Consider the following 17500-nt stretch of genomic DNA (forward strand, 5'->3'; position numbering starts at 1 on the left):
ATATATATATATATATATATATATATATATATATATATATATATATATATATATATATATATATATATACATATATATATACATTATATTTATATGTATATATATACATACATACATATATATATATATATATATATATATATATATATATATATATATATATATATATATATATATATATATATATATATATACTGTATAGTAGAAAGGCGAAAGAAAGCAGATACTTCAGCATTTGGACAGTTTATTGGCTAAGCTTTCGGGAACAACATTTCCCATCATCGGAGCTAAAAAAGGGAATTTAAAACACAGATCAATAGACATTACGTTAGTCAATGAAATTCAGTTAAAAAGGCAAGAATTATAACAAATACATCGAAATACTTAAAAAATGAAGTGGATGAAATATACTAAAAAATAATAAATTAAACCATATAAATCAAATTACAAATCAAATCATTAAATGAATGATATAGGAAAAGAGCAATATCAAAATCAGAACAAATACATAGAAAACTTACTATGATGTTTTGTGAATTCTTCTTTAAAGTTTTCTGTGTATTTGTTCTGATTTTGATTTTGCCCTAACACGCGTGGAGGAAATAAACTACAGGCAAGACATACAACGATATTACACTTTCTGGTGGAATTGGTGAAGTTTGCATATATTTTTTTCATCTTACCTACCATGGGTATTCCATGAATCCAGGGTATACTTAGTCTTGACTTTATTATGAATAACAAGATATACATTTGATGAGAAAAAAACAGAGTAACAATGATGGCAGTAGCATGCGTTGTGCCGATAGAAAATTATGAGAGAGTAGTTGCCTATTCAGGCAGGAAGAGACAAGTTGGCTTAGCGACAGCCATACCTGAAAAAAAAGAGAAATATTACATATACACACACACACACACACATATATATATATATATATATATATATATATATATATATATATATATATATATATATATGTTTAAATTATATATATATATATGATATATATACACATATAAATAAATATATATATATATATATATATATATATATATATATATATATATATATATATATATATATATATATATATATATATATATATATATATATATATATATATATATATATATATATATATATATATATATATATATAAGTAGTACTATTTTGGCCACACACGATCACCCCCCCCCCCCCCAGAAAGGGGTGACCACAGACGATCACCCGGAAATGAGGGTATGGCCGTAGACGATCACCCGGAAAAGAGGGTATGGCCGTACACACTCACTCAAGGTCACAGAGGCTTACTGTTGACGGAAGTGTAGTATTTTTAAAGAGTTTTGTTTACAAACATTGCTTTGAAGGACGTTCGTGGCCCTCACCCGGAAAAGATGGTATGGCCGTAGACGATCACCCAAGGTCACAGAGGCTTACTGTTGACGGAAGTGTAGTATTTTTAAAGAGTTTTGTTTACAAACATTGCTTTGAAGGACGTTCGTTTCGACAGTAGGTCGGTGTTGATGGAAGGGGGAGTATTATTTTTGTTTACAAACATAGAGTTGAAGGTCGTAGGGTTCGTAATGGCATACGTACGGGAACTATTAAAGGGAAATTGTTTACGGTAGTGTGTCACTATTAAAGGGAATTTGTTTACAAAACATTGAGCACGTAACCATTTGTTATTATCAAGCAACTCTTCGTAATGACGTACGTACGTACGTGTTTATACGTACCAGGAACTGTGGCACTGTTTAGAAAACCTTGAGAACGTATTCATAGTGGGCTACTATTAAAGGGAATTTGTTTACAAATATTGAGGGTGAAATCGTAGTATAGTTGATAGGGGTAAAACATGCCCAGACAGTCTCTACACCCGAGGCCCCCGTTCGCTACCTGTTGATAGGCCTACACTTGTCATCGTCTACAGTAATACTGAGTCATCTTACCATCCATTACGCTGTCCCACCTGGGCTATTTGTAAGGATTAATTATTTGTAATGATAAGGGTAAAACATGCCCAGACAGTCTCTACACCCGAGTCAAAGGCCCAAGCCGTGATGGGGGGCTAAGCACCTGTTCCAACTTGCCCCAGACGCGTAATCTTAAACATTAGGCAAAGCTCTCTCTCTCTCTCTCTACAGAGAAGGTGTAATAAAACACATAGTACTTAATATTTGTTTATTAATAATAATAATAATCATAATAATAATAATAATAATAATAATAATAATAATAATAATAATAATAATAATAATAATAAAAATAATAAAACAAAAGCAAAATATTTTGGGATAGGGTCTAAGATGAGTTCATACACACACACCAAAATACGTGGGAGGATAATAAAAGAAACACATACTACTTAATATAAGTTTATTATTAGGAAACATTTCAGTAAAATAACCATACAGGATATTTTGAAAATAGATAACTAAAGCGGATCGGCTTTATTTACGTCGTTTTAGCAACTCACAAATCTCCATTGATAATTCTGGCTTGGTGTGACGCCAGATATACATACATGGACGACTGTTAAGATGCAAAAGATAATAAAGTAATACAGTGACATCATTTTCCTTTAAATTGGATGGTGATAAATGTTCCCTCAGTTTCCTAATGGCTCCACACACCCCGTTTAAAGTTACATTGTGGGTGAAATATAAGCAATGAAACGCGCACAGAGACGAATTGTAATTTTGCACTCGCATAACATTGGCAAAGCACTTCATGGTGGAATGTCTTCGTAAAAATTCGGTGAAATACGTCGAATGTTCTTCAGGCCGCATACCTAAAGGGTCGTAAAAGATGATGTTTTGAAATGGGGACTTCTGGATAATAAAAACAACCCAGTGACCCACTTTACGATGTTGGTGAGAAGCAAGTGTATTTGCAATAAGTATAATTGACTTAGGTCTCGTCAAGGGTATCTCGAACCCAGCCAAATGGTCACTGGATACGCATCCATAAAAGTGTGCTTCATTCCCGAGTTTATTCCTCAAAGCAAATTCTATATCTCTGGTATTCATCTTACACCTCACCCATACCACTTCCGGGGTACGACTACTTGGTCATTTTACCCCTCCCCGTTAGTATATTTTCACCAAATAACGATATGGAAAGCGGGGCAGTGGACTCCCAACACCCCCCTACCCTCTTAAACACACACACACACACACACACACACACACACTTATTCTAAAATACCTGTAACAACGTTTTGCTATTATTAGGAAAAACTCCCTGTAAAATTATCCTTCATGAAAACAGCGGATATTTTTACCTTCTTTTAGGAAACCATTCATTAATGGGTGTTCATTTATTACAGGCTGTGTATTTATGCTGAAAGAATCCGTAGGAAAACTTTCATGTCTTACGCCCTGACGTCGCAATATACATTCCGGTTTTGATCAATAGTTATAACTCCCTGGGTTTCTCCAAACAATAAAATAAGCCTATTTTCGTTAATCTGCTGATCAAACGTTAAATTAATCCGCAAGTCCCCATTTTTCTCTACCTCCAGAGTATCCATTAATGCAATTTCGGGTTTGAAGTTGAAAGCAATTACAGTCCGTCCACGATCGTAACAATCAAAATGAATTAGGTGGTCATAAGTTAACCCTAAAGATTTTAATGTCTCGTAGTAAAGATGGGAATAATTTTCTGGGAATTGTGACCTTATGTCGTATAAAGTGGAACCATTTAGCGTTACTCCTATATGACTTAAATTATTATGTCCGAAATAAATAGGGTTTCTATTCAATACTCCATTAAAGCTCTCCATATTAACAATGGCCAGGTATAATTTTTCAGGTATTACCTTATTGAAAGGTAAATCCAACGTTGCCTGAGTCTGATTAGGAGCCAATGCGTACGTCCTGTAAAGTGTTTTATTAAAGACAGTTTCCACGGAACTATTAGGATTCGAAAGTGCTCGATGGAGTGCGAGTAAAGCCGGTGGTCTCGGGATGACTTTATCAACGTGTAGTCTAGCTTCTTGGAGATTAAATTTAAATTCGTCGATAGTTGCAGTGGAATTAATGAACCACGCATTCGGAGCTAATTCCAACTTGATACGAACGTCGATATTATCCATCAAATATTCATCTACTGAGGCAACATCGACCATAAGCGGGTGAATGATATGAAGTCCTTCTCTTTTTCCCTTAGTCACCCACTCCTTTTCCATTTTGTTCAATTTTGTAAAATAATCAGGCGGAAGTACATTTGAAATGGAAGTCCCCTTGTAATCCTGGAAAAGATAACCAAGACGCCCAATTGTTTTCACAGTGTGGGATTTAGCAGTAGTTAATAACTTTATAAAAGACCAGTAATTGAAATGGGGATTTGATTCTACAAGTCTTTCACCGATATAAACCTGGGTTGACTTAAAGATTGTATTCGCCAAAGCATTGACGAAGATAACGTCTGTAGCATCACCTAACGCACTTCCATCTGGGGCCGTGACTTTTAAATGAAGTTCTATAGCTAGACTCGCTAAATCAATTAGAGTTCCTTCTATGCCATTGATACGAAATTCGAGATAGCGATCAGTGATAGCTCCTCCCGAGGTAAGATTAGTAGGGAGAATAAAAGACGTCTGTCGATCAGTGACTGATGTCTCTACTATCCTCATCCGGTTGGGTCTCGGAAAACTGTCTACGACGCCAGCGGTAAAATGGGATGTTGGTAATTCATTCCCCACATGACCAGCAATTCTCGGAGCAGCAGATGCCATTGTTAATGTCTTTGCTCACGCACTTATTTACTGGAACTAAATTACATCGCGCTAAACACGTCTTTATATCCTAAATTCCTACGATGGATTTTCTTTTTATTTACTCTTCTCTTGCCATTTCTTTTAACTTTTTTCCATTTCTTTCCCCGGCCAGTAACGATGCGTCTCCCAGTCGATTTTAGCGCTTCTACCCCCCTTTGTTTAAGACTAGACCTGAAATCTTTTGTTCCCTGCTGTAAATCACCTATAACATTTTGACCAAATTCTAGGGCCGATGGTAAGACGACTTTTGCTACAAAGGGTGCGACTCTTTTAGCCAGCCCAGCTAATAGGCTAAAAATTCCACCACCCTGTTGCGAACGCCTGGGGGCTCTAAATATCTCAATATCCCCTAGAGACCCTCCTCGTTGAAGTTTTATGGGATCACTAGTAAATATGATACTGAACTCCTCGGGAGAGGGAGGGATAAACGTAACCCTCATGATGCCCCGCTCCAGAATAAACCCAAGTGCTTGGGTACTTGCTTTTATATTGTTTTCTGTTTCGGTCTAATATGAAGAATGCATATAGTGCTACTATCCTCACGAAAGTGTATTGCTCGTCCTTCTTGATCAGTCAAGCGGATTGATATTGCATCCAATTCCTTTGTCCCTAAGGGGTAATACACGTAATTATGATACCCCCTCGTTTTACTACCCCACATACTAAAGCTGTCTAATATATTAACTTTCTTGCCCCCGAAATAAGATCTTTCAACAATATCTGAATAAACAAGAACAAAATCTACCCCGGATGTTGGGGAGGGAGGGAAAGGTGCCAGCAGATTATGCGTCTTAATCATGGGTTCCCCTGCGGTGGTTTCAAAAATTTGATATGGTTTGTCTGTATTAAAACCCAAAGTAGCTCCAATTCTTTTTCCAAATTTTAATTTTACGGCCTGAATGGGACCTTTTCGATAAATTCCCTCTCTTGTTTCCTGTCTCTTTGTGAACTTGAGTAGAACTCTTTCTCTTTGATAGTCATATTCTAATAGACCTGTCGCGGGTATATTTTCCTTATAAAATTCGATCGGTAGGACGTTCTTCAAAGCGTATGTTATGTCTTCATTTATACTGGATACCATATAGCCAGCATCAGTGGATAGAATGCTTAATCTAGGCTTGTAGGTTTCCTCTGTACGTGACGTAATAGTAGGCTCACCCCCTATGGATATCCGTACCTTTGTAATAATTATTTCTATTCCGGAATCAACTTCACCACTGACGAGGCCGTATATTTCATTTGGGTAATGAATATTGATGAGTGCTACTTCATGCTCCAAATTATGATCTAAATTTATACTATTCTGAAGCTTATTTGTAAAGTTACCTGCATTATTTTCAGGGAAGATATCCCTATTACCCAGAGAGGTCAGTGTTACGATATGGCTTTCGCCACCCATTGTGGCTAAGAAATGACTGAAAGTATTCTACTTGTGTTGGGTATATTTAAACCAAAAGACAGTACGACTTTTTATTAATGAAGTCACTATTACATAATTATCCCCGAATGGGGATGACATAACCCAAAGATAAAAGTACAGCATGACACAGTTTATAACTATTTTTTGACAGGTAAAATATCTGAAATGAAAAAATCACCTCATTCACAGAAAAGGGTACATTACGCCAAACTTAAGAGTTCAAAGACACTTACATAATTACTCCCTGACGCTGAAAGGGATTACATAACATAAAATACAGGATATTTTTTTTCTTTTTAAAGAGAGAGAAACAAAATATAAGAAAAATGAAATCCACACATTCGCAGAATGAGTACATTACGCCAAACTTAAAAGTTCAAATGCACCTACTGGATTATTCTCATTCGCAGATGAGAATTACATCACCCAAAACATAAAACAAAATGGTCTACTTTATTACTATTTTTTAAAGAAGAATACGAGAAAAGGAAAATCACCTTATTCACAGAATGGAGAGTATATCTAGTCAAACTTAAAAGCGAAAAATAATACACCCTATAACTTTTTTTCAGTGAAATACAAAAATAACATTGAAAATAATCAAATAGGGACAATAGCGGGTAAATCCTTCGGCGCCGCGAGTGAAAACCTTTCCAGGTTTCCCAATTCTGTGGGTAACGTGCATTTTTCAGTGGCTAATAAAATAAGCTGTTTACCACTTCCAGCCATCCTCCTCGCTGAATTCTCCAACTCGGGCAAATAGTACTGCATCCATATTGAATCAGCACGACCAGACCTCCCAATTCCAATAGGTACAGCGAAAATTTTTATACTATCATTTATTTTTTCCATGGCACATACTTCCAGTTCGTTTAGACACCTCTTAAAGTTGAAAATGCGGGCCTCGGTAGTATCATTTTGTAGATTTACGGCAAAATGAGTATCTTTTGAAGTTTCCACATACGATCGAAGCTTCCCATCACTATCGTTGTCAAATGAATACCCATAGTTGAACTGGGTAATTAGGGTGGCTACGTATGGTACGCTCGCCGTGGGGAAACTCAGGGGTTTCCTCAGGATGGCACTTCCGACGGGATGTCGATCGTCACGAATGCAGCGGGACAAATTAAAAAGACGTCTTCTACTACTCACAATATCACCGTATGGGTAGGCTTTATACGTCTCTCCAGCTAGGCCGTATGACTCAACGGCTATAGAATTCCCACCCACTACCAAGCAGACATCGCCCCTCTTTAGGACCCTGTCCGTAAAGGATGTGATGGAGAGTTTGAGAGGGGAGTACTGCATTCTGAGGAGGTCCTGATGTAGACTGAAAAGTTGCGGCATCAATCTCCGCACATCACCGCAGTCATAGACACCCCAATCCCCCTACCGTTTCCTATTACGGGTGGTGCTACATGTTAGCACACGTATTTCGGATGGTGCAACATGTTACCACACCCATCTACACCAGACTGTAATTTCTAATATGGAACCCAACGCAGTTTGTCTTTTAATTCTTTTCTTTTAGTTTCCTCGCGTTTTCGACTACCTTTCCCAATTTTCACCTTACTTCCATAAATTTGCAGCCGAGCTTTTGCATTCTTTATATATGAATAAGGAATTCCCGCTGTATCCAACAGGATTTTATAAAAAGGCAGGTCCTCTTCCTCTATAGCCCCCGCTTGTTGAATCAATTTCTTTAACACTACCATTACATTTAAACGATCGATGGGTTTTCTCAAATTTCCCCTATCATCCCACTGGAAGTCATTCCGTCCTTCAAAAAACTTGAGAAAAGCAAGGGCGTGCCTTCTGTTGGTGGGTGTTAGTTGCATATCTATCAGATGGTCGAGAGGGGGATTGCTGTACACTACCTGTTTAGGGAGGGGGAGAGGATCGGCCTCACGTTTTAGTTTTTCCCCTACCCCTTTACGTCTTCTTTTCTTTGGCTTACTTTCAAACTTGGACTTCATCGCTTGTATCATTTGCAATAGATTACGTAGTAAATCACTATTATCTCCTCCTCCCTTTCCATTCTCCTCTACATTTTGTTTAGAGTTTTGAACTCTACTTTCCCCACTGTCTTGGTGGAGACTAAATCCTTCCGCCGTCTTCCTCGGTATTAGGCAATACTCTTTCATCTTCCTAGCAAACCCCCAATTAGACTCGCTGCTAAAGGCAGAAGTACTGAAAGTATAGCACCCCCTCTCTGTGATGATAAAATTTTTCTTTTCTCTTTAAGCGGTGTCTTTTTCCAGGCTACTGTCCTTATTTCATTCCTATATTTCTTCACCTTTTCTACTGATTTACTATCTCGAGTCAGATTTTCCTTTAAAAAGTTGGAAAAGATCTCCGATAAGCAATCAAGATGGGTCCTCTTCAGTAAAGGAATTAATTCAGACCTTTTTCTGGCGGGGAGGTTATTTAAGAAGAGAAGAAAATCAGCATGTTTGTGTATGTGGGATTTCATTTCCGAGTTTTCCCGACTAGCCTTTCAACATCCTTACTATGTATCCACGAGTTAAAACTTTGTGGGTATCCTCTCCATGATACGAGATACTTGACTTTTCCCTTCACGACTTTCCTTCTGATAATATCTATAGGGAAAGTTTCTGGTATAGCCGTGGGTATTAGTTCCGCTCTATAAAAAACTCCTTCAATTTTCTCACCGGCAAGATCTTCCAGATAATAAGTCAATGGGGCCTGACTCTTGTCTATGCTTCTAATTTTGAATATTTCTAGCGTATTTTGTATTTTATACCCGCGATGGAATACAGACCGTCGGAGCTCACTCGCAATACGCACAGACTGGCCCACGTCTAGTGCATTACTATTTTGTTGGGGTTTAAACACGCTTGCTTTATACATTTTCCGAAATTGTTGCGTAATGATTTCTGGGTCGGTATATCTATGGACTTCGAGGGGAGTCAGCCCCCCTCCCAATCCTCGGTGCGGGGATCTATTATAGTTTTTTACAAGTTGGGGGAGGACGTCAACATAGACGAGAGTATTTCGCAGAGTTAAATGCTTATATATCTTTTGCTTTAGCGTACGTATAACACGCTCGGCAATGGCGGCTTTGATTTCATATGAGGAGACGCTGTAGAGTTTTATATTTTTTTCTTCCAGATACTTAGATGTAAGTTTGTTATAAAATTCTGACCCGCGGTCGGTAAGAAGGCGACTAACCCCCAGAAATTCGGGTAAGGAAAGGATCGATATTAAGCCTTTTAACAGAGTCTGTGCTTTCTTGTTTCTGAGAGGAACAATCTTGAGGTACAGTAGCGGGAGAAGATATCTATGCAAATAAGAAGATAGTTTACGCCCTTGTTAAATTTAGATAAACGTCGCATATCCGCGAGATCGCAACTGATAATAACTCTAGGAGCTGGAGATACCATTTGACGTCTCGGGAAGTGTTTTCTTGTGAGTGTATGCAATGTATGAGCATCTTTCGTCGCCAAATAGTCTTTTACATTACTTAAGGTAATTCCCGGGTTCAGAGCTCTAGCGGCTTTATAGATGGATTTTACACCCCCCAAGCTTGATGGGTGTGAATAGTTTTCATATACGGTTTCCAAAATCTTTCTCTTTACGTCTCCCATTCTCCAAAAACTACCTCACACGAGGAACTCCCTGCTATATTTGTTCTCAACTGGAGTTCGCTAGGAGTATTTAAACTTAAATCTACCAGCAAATGGGAAAAGGGTTTAGTCATAACAGCCTTTTTATAAACATTCACAAATTTTTTCGATAAAGACGAACCGAATATTTGCCTTCCTAATAACTCAACTTGAGACATATCCCTAGTTCTCAGCAAAAGCATATGCGAGGCATTTATACTTATATTCCTGGCGTATTTACCACCGTAAAACATATTTTGCGTAATAAAAATAACAGAGATATTTTTATGTCGTCCCTTAGTAAAGACGTCTACAACAATTTTGTCATGGACAGCCTCGAGAAAAACATCATCGAGGATGTATAATATCGAGTAGACCCCAGCTTCCGTATCTATCTCACTCATCGGGTCTACGATATTGGCGTAGAGGGAGAGTTTTGCCCCAATTGTTGGATGGGTTTTCAAAGTATGGCTATCCACACCACACATAACAATGTGCGTAAACTTACTTTCATACTTTAATATAAGTTGTTCAACCAAGAAAGATTTTCCCGAGTTGGAGAAGCCCGACACAATAATACGCGCCGGCTCCCTAAAAATGTCCAAGTCATCTTCTTTAAAACACTTGTACATTTTAACAGATCCCACATTTAACTGCGCCTTTACTCCAAATGCAATGATATAAGTACGGCGGAATGAATACCCCCATTAATAAAAAGTAGCAACCCGCTTGACAGTACATTTACAAAGGGAAAAGCGAACTTAGCAATTATATACGATGAGGTATTATTTTTTCTTCGAAATTCCTTCCGCGCCTTCCCTTCTACGTCATTACGGTGGAATTTCCATCAGTAGGAAGAAAGTAGCGAGAGAGAGAGAGAGAGAGAGAGAGAGAGAGAGAGAGAGAGAGAGAGAGAGAGAAGCGTGTTTTACCCTTTCACCCCAATGTAGATGGATTTCCTTCGGGTAGAGGAAAGTACTCACCAACCTTTTCTTCTCTCTTTTTCCACAAATTTTGATATACGCGAGGAAGTGGGTCTGGTGGAGAATAAGACGGTACCACTAATTTGGGGAGAGGGTTGTTGGTGGGGACCTCCCTCGCTACTTGCTCATCCTCCTCCTCTACAATATCCGGATGACCGTATGCGTAAGAATTGTATTGACTTACGTGGAAACGTTTTGAGTCAAAGGCTGAAAGACACTTCTTTTCTACTTTGGTGGTACTGTACTCATCTGCCCCTGAACATTTCTAATTGTACGTACCGCGACGTAATTGACCCGATGATCTTCCAGGATTTGGGAATACTGTTCATGCTTCATACGAGAATGTAGGTGGCGAGGAATACCTTTTACCCTGTTAATCTGCTCCTGGTTGGCTAGTAACAGAGAATACATTTTAGGTTTCAACGCTTTCACCTCTGCTATTAATGTACTACCAGTTTCCGATTTTAAAAGCCCCAACTCGCCTTTTCTTTCATTATTAAAAAGAGGGTGGTCTTCATCGAAGTTGGAAAAATCCATATACGATTTCAGGGGTTCTTGAGCAAACTCCGAGTTAAGGTCGGGAACTTCCAGAGCAAAAATGAAACTATCTGTGTCAGTGTAAATGAGTTTGACTTTATCACCATACTTACGCTTGAGTATTTTATAAAAGAAATAATAGAGATCAAATTTGGCCGCTTCCAGAATGGCAAATCCTATATGATTAGGCATATTGATGGCAACCTGCGGAAGGGTAGAAGTGCAGATAACACGGTCTTCACTCAAACGAATGGATGATTTTAGCCGCGGGTTACGGGCCTCTTTTAAGTAAACCGCGGGCTTCGTAACAACCCGACTTTTTTCCGCGTATTTCAAAGGGTTCAGTAAAGTCTTCCCAAAGACACAGTTACTCATAGCCTTAAAAGCTTTTTTCTCTGTTGATGAGGTGGCCGCTGTCCTCGCTTCGATGTTAGTTTTGATGAAATCGTTCATGTATGCACTTTGATTGAATTCATAGATTGAATGAACAGCTTCCAGTTCCAGACCTAAGTCCATATACAGCTGTAGGAGGGGGAGGGAAATAAGATACTCCTTTTTACTACGGTGGGTGGCCATAAGTTTTTTGCACTTTACACCCATCTGTCCTCCTTCCTTCTCTAGCACGTTTTTACAATAGGGAGATAGATTTCTAAAGGCTACTTCTTCATGAGATAAGCATAGGGGGAGTTCATCCGTCGCTCTAGCAACATCTTCCGAAGGTACTTTTGTAGTGACGAGGAGCCAGTATCCCTTGTCCTCATTTGTGATAGCATTTTCAATACCCTTCCTAAAAACGTATCTTTTTCTTCATGGGAAAGTTTACGAATCCCACCGGAGGGGAGGTTTCTAGTCATGACTGTTGCGTATAGAGAGTTGAAATCCAAATATAGAATGTAAGAGCTTTGGTGCTGGTCCGGATTAAAAGAAGAATTTATTTCACGGTTGTTGGCTGTGAATGACTGACGCACAACGGAAGTGAATCCCCCCCTCACATTGTGCCTGACGAGATTATACAATTCCTCGTCATAGACGTGATCCAACTCAATGTTACTCATTTTAAGAAAGCTGTCGAAAGCGTATGATGGAAGTGAAACATAGTGTGGTAAATCAAGACCATACTTACTATAAAGAATATCACGCCACCAAATGAGGATATCCCCTAAAAGGCTAGTGTCTACAATGAGGTATAGGAGGAGAAAATCTTTCAAAGTTTGGCATTTGGCAATAGTCCAAACACGCTGGGCGCGTTTATACTCCTCATCCGATAGATCACACCCCTTTAGCCTGTTGTAAAATGCTGATTGAGGGGGTAACTGCCTTTCCCCGAGTTTTGAAAGATTGTCTATATAGTCATAGCAGAAAGGTAATTTACCCCGAATAATTTCAGCCATACGTTCCTCATTCTTTATCCCGCTTAACATTTCCTCCGTTAATCGTGCTTTCCTTCCATCCCTAAAATATTCAGAAGCTAAACTATCCAAAGAAGACCCTAGAAAGGCTAGAGAGTCGAGAAAAAATAAATTCCCAACAGACATTCGCTGAATTTTTAGTCCTTGTTTCGTCATGATTTTGATTTGGACTTTATCTTTAAGATCCTTGAGGATGAGGCCTAAGTCATAACTCGAATTGTGGGCAAAAACAGGGAGATGTGTTTTTTGTTCGCGGCATGATAAATTACACCGCCTACGGTACGCCCCAATAAAATTGTTATTAGGACTGGCGTGGTCATGATGTCTATGTTTATCGCTCCCGTCTTTGAATGGTGACTTGCACAATTGGCATACGTCCTGCTTAAGGAATGCTCTCTCATCCTCCTCTGTCATATGAATGGGGAAAGTTCGCCACCGTATTTTTATTGTCTCCCAACAAGCATTAAGATCGGCTAGAAACTTGTCAACGCAATCGTTTCCGCAATAATAACTAGAAGCTACTCTTTGACCGCTGCAATCGAAAATGATGTAGCAGTACGCTATTGATTTATGTATTGCCTCTACACCATACGCACCGGGAGATTTCTCTAAAGCCGATTCCATATCAAAGACGCAAATATAGGAAAACTTTTGCGTCTTATGCTGATTTCTAAACCTTACTGTGCTTCCGACGGGGGGAAAATTCAATGTTACAGCAAGTTCACAACTGGCTTCATGGTGTTCTTGCTTAGAGGTTGATGAATGCTGCGATAGGCAGTTATGGCAAAAGTACCGAGGGTCGGGAGATCTTACCCGGGCAAAGGATTTCACGAAGGAATGAAAATCCTTAATGAGGCATGTATGTTCCCCATCTAAGAGGAGAAGAGGGACTATGTTTGGAAATTTTTTCATTCCACGCCTCGACAATTGAAGCAGATACCTTCCGTCCGCTGATCTTTCCATTTCGTAAACGTAAATGGAGATACGATTTGCCGACTCGAGGCGTGAAATGTCTTCCCATTGGATGGGGAAGGTGATACGGGTAAAATCAACGTATTCCGAGCAACGTTGAATACTATTTACAGTGCGGGAAATATTTCCCCAGTGGGGTGATGCCTGTTGTTTAGCGATAAAGTAGGCAGCCAGACACTGAATTAGGCAGGAATTCCCAATTCCAGAGGGATTAAAAACCGCCTCACTTCCGCGGACTTCTTTCTTAGGAAAAATGTAAGCACCCATTCCAGCCATTACAGCTTGGCGGTGATAAAAGAGTTTAAAACTCTTGACGTCTTCAACTGTCCACCCACTCCCCCTTAATTCACTGCTTATTTGTGGGAATTTATTTTCTATAAAAGTTTCCCATTTATCCAAGAGCTTATTGATTTCACCAGCGTTAATAATCGTCGCTGGGAGCCAAAGCGCCACGGGTTCGTTTTCCGTTTCCCCCAATTTTTGAAAGCTTAGTTTGGTCATACAGGAGTTCAAAAGTCCCACAATCTTGGCTGTAAATGTTTTGTTTTTAAAGTATTTATTTATTCGTACACTAATATCATCCCTACAAATTACCATAAATAAGGTTGGGTCACCTACTGAGTGGACTGTGAATTCTTCAACAACGTACAGGTAATTGAAGGCTGACTCTCTATTGATGAGGGTGAGCGTGTGTCCTGTGGTAGGTGTCGAGGGAGATCCCCCAGGTATGGGAGGTTGCCCGCGTGAAACTTCTCCTGTTGAGGTTGTAGCAATTGCATGCTGTGGTGCTAGTGTTTTTCCAGGTAATTCTCCTCCACTCGAAATTGTGTGATGAGACGATGTATTTTCTGGTAATTCCCCTCCCGGCGTAAGAACTGGAACGAGAGAGAAATGCTACTGTTATAGTTTTTTTTTTGAAAGGTGTAAGGCAACTTTAAAGCACACATTGTAAAGCCAAATTGTAACACACGTAATGAATATCAATACGCAAAAGGAAACTCCCGAATCTCTATCCCAGATCTTATTCTACTTAATCTCCTTCCTTTCAGACTAAACTCACAATAATCCTGGGGTTGAATATTTAAAAAAAAAAAAAAGATAAAGGTACTAAACATTACATTTTTATATTAAACAGTACTTACTTGCGTAGTGTTTCTTTCTTTTTTTGATAGGGAGGTGAGACTCGCTCTTTTCACGTTTCCTTTTCGTACCACTTTTCTCTAAAAAGAAAGAAAGAAAAGTAATTACTATTTCACGACACTTAACACAATCACAAAAGTAATCGCTATTTCACCGACACTTAACATAATCACAATATTCACAGCATAAATATTTTCGAAATTTCACTGATAAGGATACTGTATATTATACCTGGCGAGGAATTTTCCATAGTGTAAATCACGAACGCCGACTGCTGGGCGTAACGACGCAGAGGAAGCGCACACACCAAACTGGCGAAGTTGTGTCCCCCCGAGGGAAGCAGTGACGGGAGGTAGACGTTTAAACCGTAGGCGTATCGGAGGGTGAGTCCTTAAAACTGTAGGCCTGGGTGTGCGTGTGTGCGTTTACGCGTGCGCGCGTACTATATATACGGCCCAACCTATGCCTTTGGCGCAAACGCGCATCTGTCGTCGTGAGTGTACTAAATTCGTCCTTCGCCCTCTACTATGGAATATTCCTACAAGAACGACGCCCATCTCCTGGATGAGGAGATTACCAGCTTCCAAAAGTGTAAGTTTTTCAAAGTATTTTCATTGAAAGTTTAGAAGTCCCTTAAAATAAGCAAATATTAAGTACAACGTTTCTTATATTATCCACCCACGTGGTGTGTGTGTGTGTGTGTGTGTGTGTGTGACCCTTGATTATATTTCCAAAACTTATATTTCAATGTTTATTCCCATAGGTGTGTTTACTCCATTGCTGGATGAAGCAGGAATTCGACAAAACCTGGAAAATGTCCGGAAGGTGAGGAGGGACCTTCTAGAACACTTACAGGAAGGAAGGGGTGCTGCTAAGGAGACGCTGGGGCAGTTGGCTACCTATATAGTGAGACCCCAACAAAGCATGCTACCTTCGCCAGTCAAGGATAAACTCATCACAACCTTCAATGATCACGAGTCTACCTTACAACTACTGGAGAATGCTAGGGAAGGAATTCTTCGGAGAGAGCTTTTCTACGAAGAATTTTTATCAATAGCAATTAAGAGACGGGAAGAAGAAGAGGGACGCCATAACGATACACCCGTGTTTTTAATAACGCGGATAGAGGAGACGCCGTCATCAACGGGTGTTGATATCTCCACGGGTGCGGTGGGAGCTGCTAACGCGACTTGTTCCAGGGACGTGACCCTGGAGCGTGGAGAGACTCTCTCGGATTCCCAAGCGGTGGCCAAAGCCCTCGAAATGGAAGAGGAGGCGGAGAACACGAAGAAGAAGGCCTGTGAAATGGAAGCGGTGCGGGAGAGTAGGAAGAAGAAAGCCTGTGGAATGGAAGCAGAGGAGGAGAGCCAGAAGAAGAAAAAATCGAAAGGGGTATGCAAACCCCCCAAGGAAAATACTCGTCCCTTTAAAAAAAGGGGTGAGAGTAACAATATCCCTCAAATGAAATTCGCGGGAATCAGTTTCCCCGACCCCGATGAGTATGATTTCCAAATATTGTAGGGGTGTGTGGAGCCATTAGGAAACTGAGGGAACATTTATCACCATCCAATTTAAAGGAAAATGATGTCACTGTATTACTTTATTATCTTTTACATCTTAACAGTCGTCCATGTATGTATATCTGGCGTCACACCAAGCCAGAATTATCAATGGAGATTTGTGAGTTGCTAAAACGACGTAAATAAAGCCGATCCGCTTTAGTTATCTATTTTCAAAATATCCTGTATGGTTATTTTACTGAAATGTTTCCTAATAATAAACTTATATTAAGTAATATGTGTTTTTTTTATTATCCTCCCACGTATTTTGGTGTGTGTGTATGAACTCATCTTAGACCCTATCCCAAAATATTTTGCTTTTGTTTTATTATTTTTATTATTATTATTATTATTATTATTATTATTATTATTATTATTATTATTATTATTATTAATAAACAAATATTAAGTACTATGTGTTTTATTACACCTTCTCTGTAGAGAGAGAGAGAGAGAGCTTTGCCTAATGTTTAAGATTACGCGTCTGGGGCAAGTTGGAACAGGTGCTTAGCCCCCCATCACGGCTTAGGCCTTTGACTCGGGTGTAGAGACTGTCTGGGCATGTTTTACCCTTATCATTACAAATAATTAATCCTTACAAATAGCCCAGGTGGGACAGCGTAATGGATGGTAAGATGACTCAGTATTACTGTAGACGATGACAAGTGTAGGCCTATCAACAGGTAGCGAACGGGGGCCTCGGGTGTAGAGACTGTCTGGGCATGTTTTACCCCTATCAACTATACTACGATTTCACCCTCAATATTTGTAAACAAATTCCCTTTAATAGTAGCCCACTATGAATACGTTCTCAAGGTTTTCTAAACAGTGCCACAGTTCCTGGTACGTATAAACACGTACGTACGTCATTACGAAGAGTTGCTTGATAATAACAAATGGTTACGTGCTCAATGTTTTGTAAACAAATTCCCTTTAATAGTGACACACTACCGTACGGTCTTCAACTCAATGTTTGTAAAAAAAAAAAACTTAAAATCATACTCTACTTCCGTAAACAATTTCCCTTTAATAGTTCCCGTACGTATGCCATTACGAACCCTACGACCTTCAAC

The 17500-nt window shown here is 39.2% G+C and overlaps 1 protein-coding gene across 1 annotated transcript in view; it reads right to left on the reverse strand.

The window, feature by feature from the left end:
- The window catches only part of LOC137627249 (uncharacterized), a 42011-nt gene extending 26893 nt beyond the window's left edge, over positions 1–15118 (reverse strand). The window contains exons 1-4 of the mRNA XM_068358329.1: positions 15100–15118; positions 14871–14948; positions 13035–14603; positions 11090–11202 (exon numbers count right to left, since the gene is read on the reverse strand). Of these exons, the coding sequence (XP_068214430.1) occupies positions 11090–11202; positions 13035–14603; positions 14871–14948; positions 15100–15118 (1779 nt within the window). The remainder of the gene's footprint in view (positions 1–11089; positions 11203–13034; positions 14604–14870; positions 14949–15099) is intronic.
- Between the last annotated feature and the right edge of the window lie 2382 nt (positions 15119–17500).

Source organism: Palaemon carinicauda, chromosome 35 (genome assembly GCF_036898095.1).
Source record: "Palaemon carinicauda isolate YSFRI2023 chromosome 35, ASM3689809v2, whole genome shotgun sequence".
In the NCBI taxonomy this organism is placed as follows: domain Eukaryota; kingdom Metazoa; phylum Arthropoda; class Malacostraca; order Decapoda; family Palaemonidae; genus Palaemon; species Palaemon carinicauda.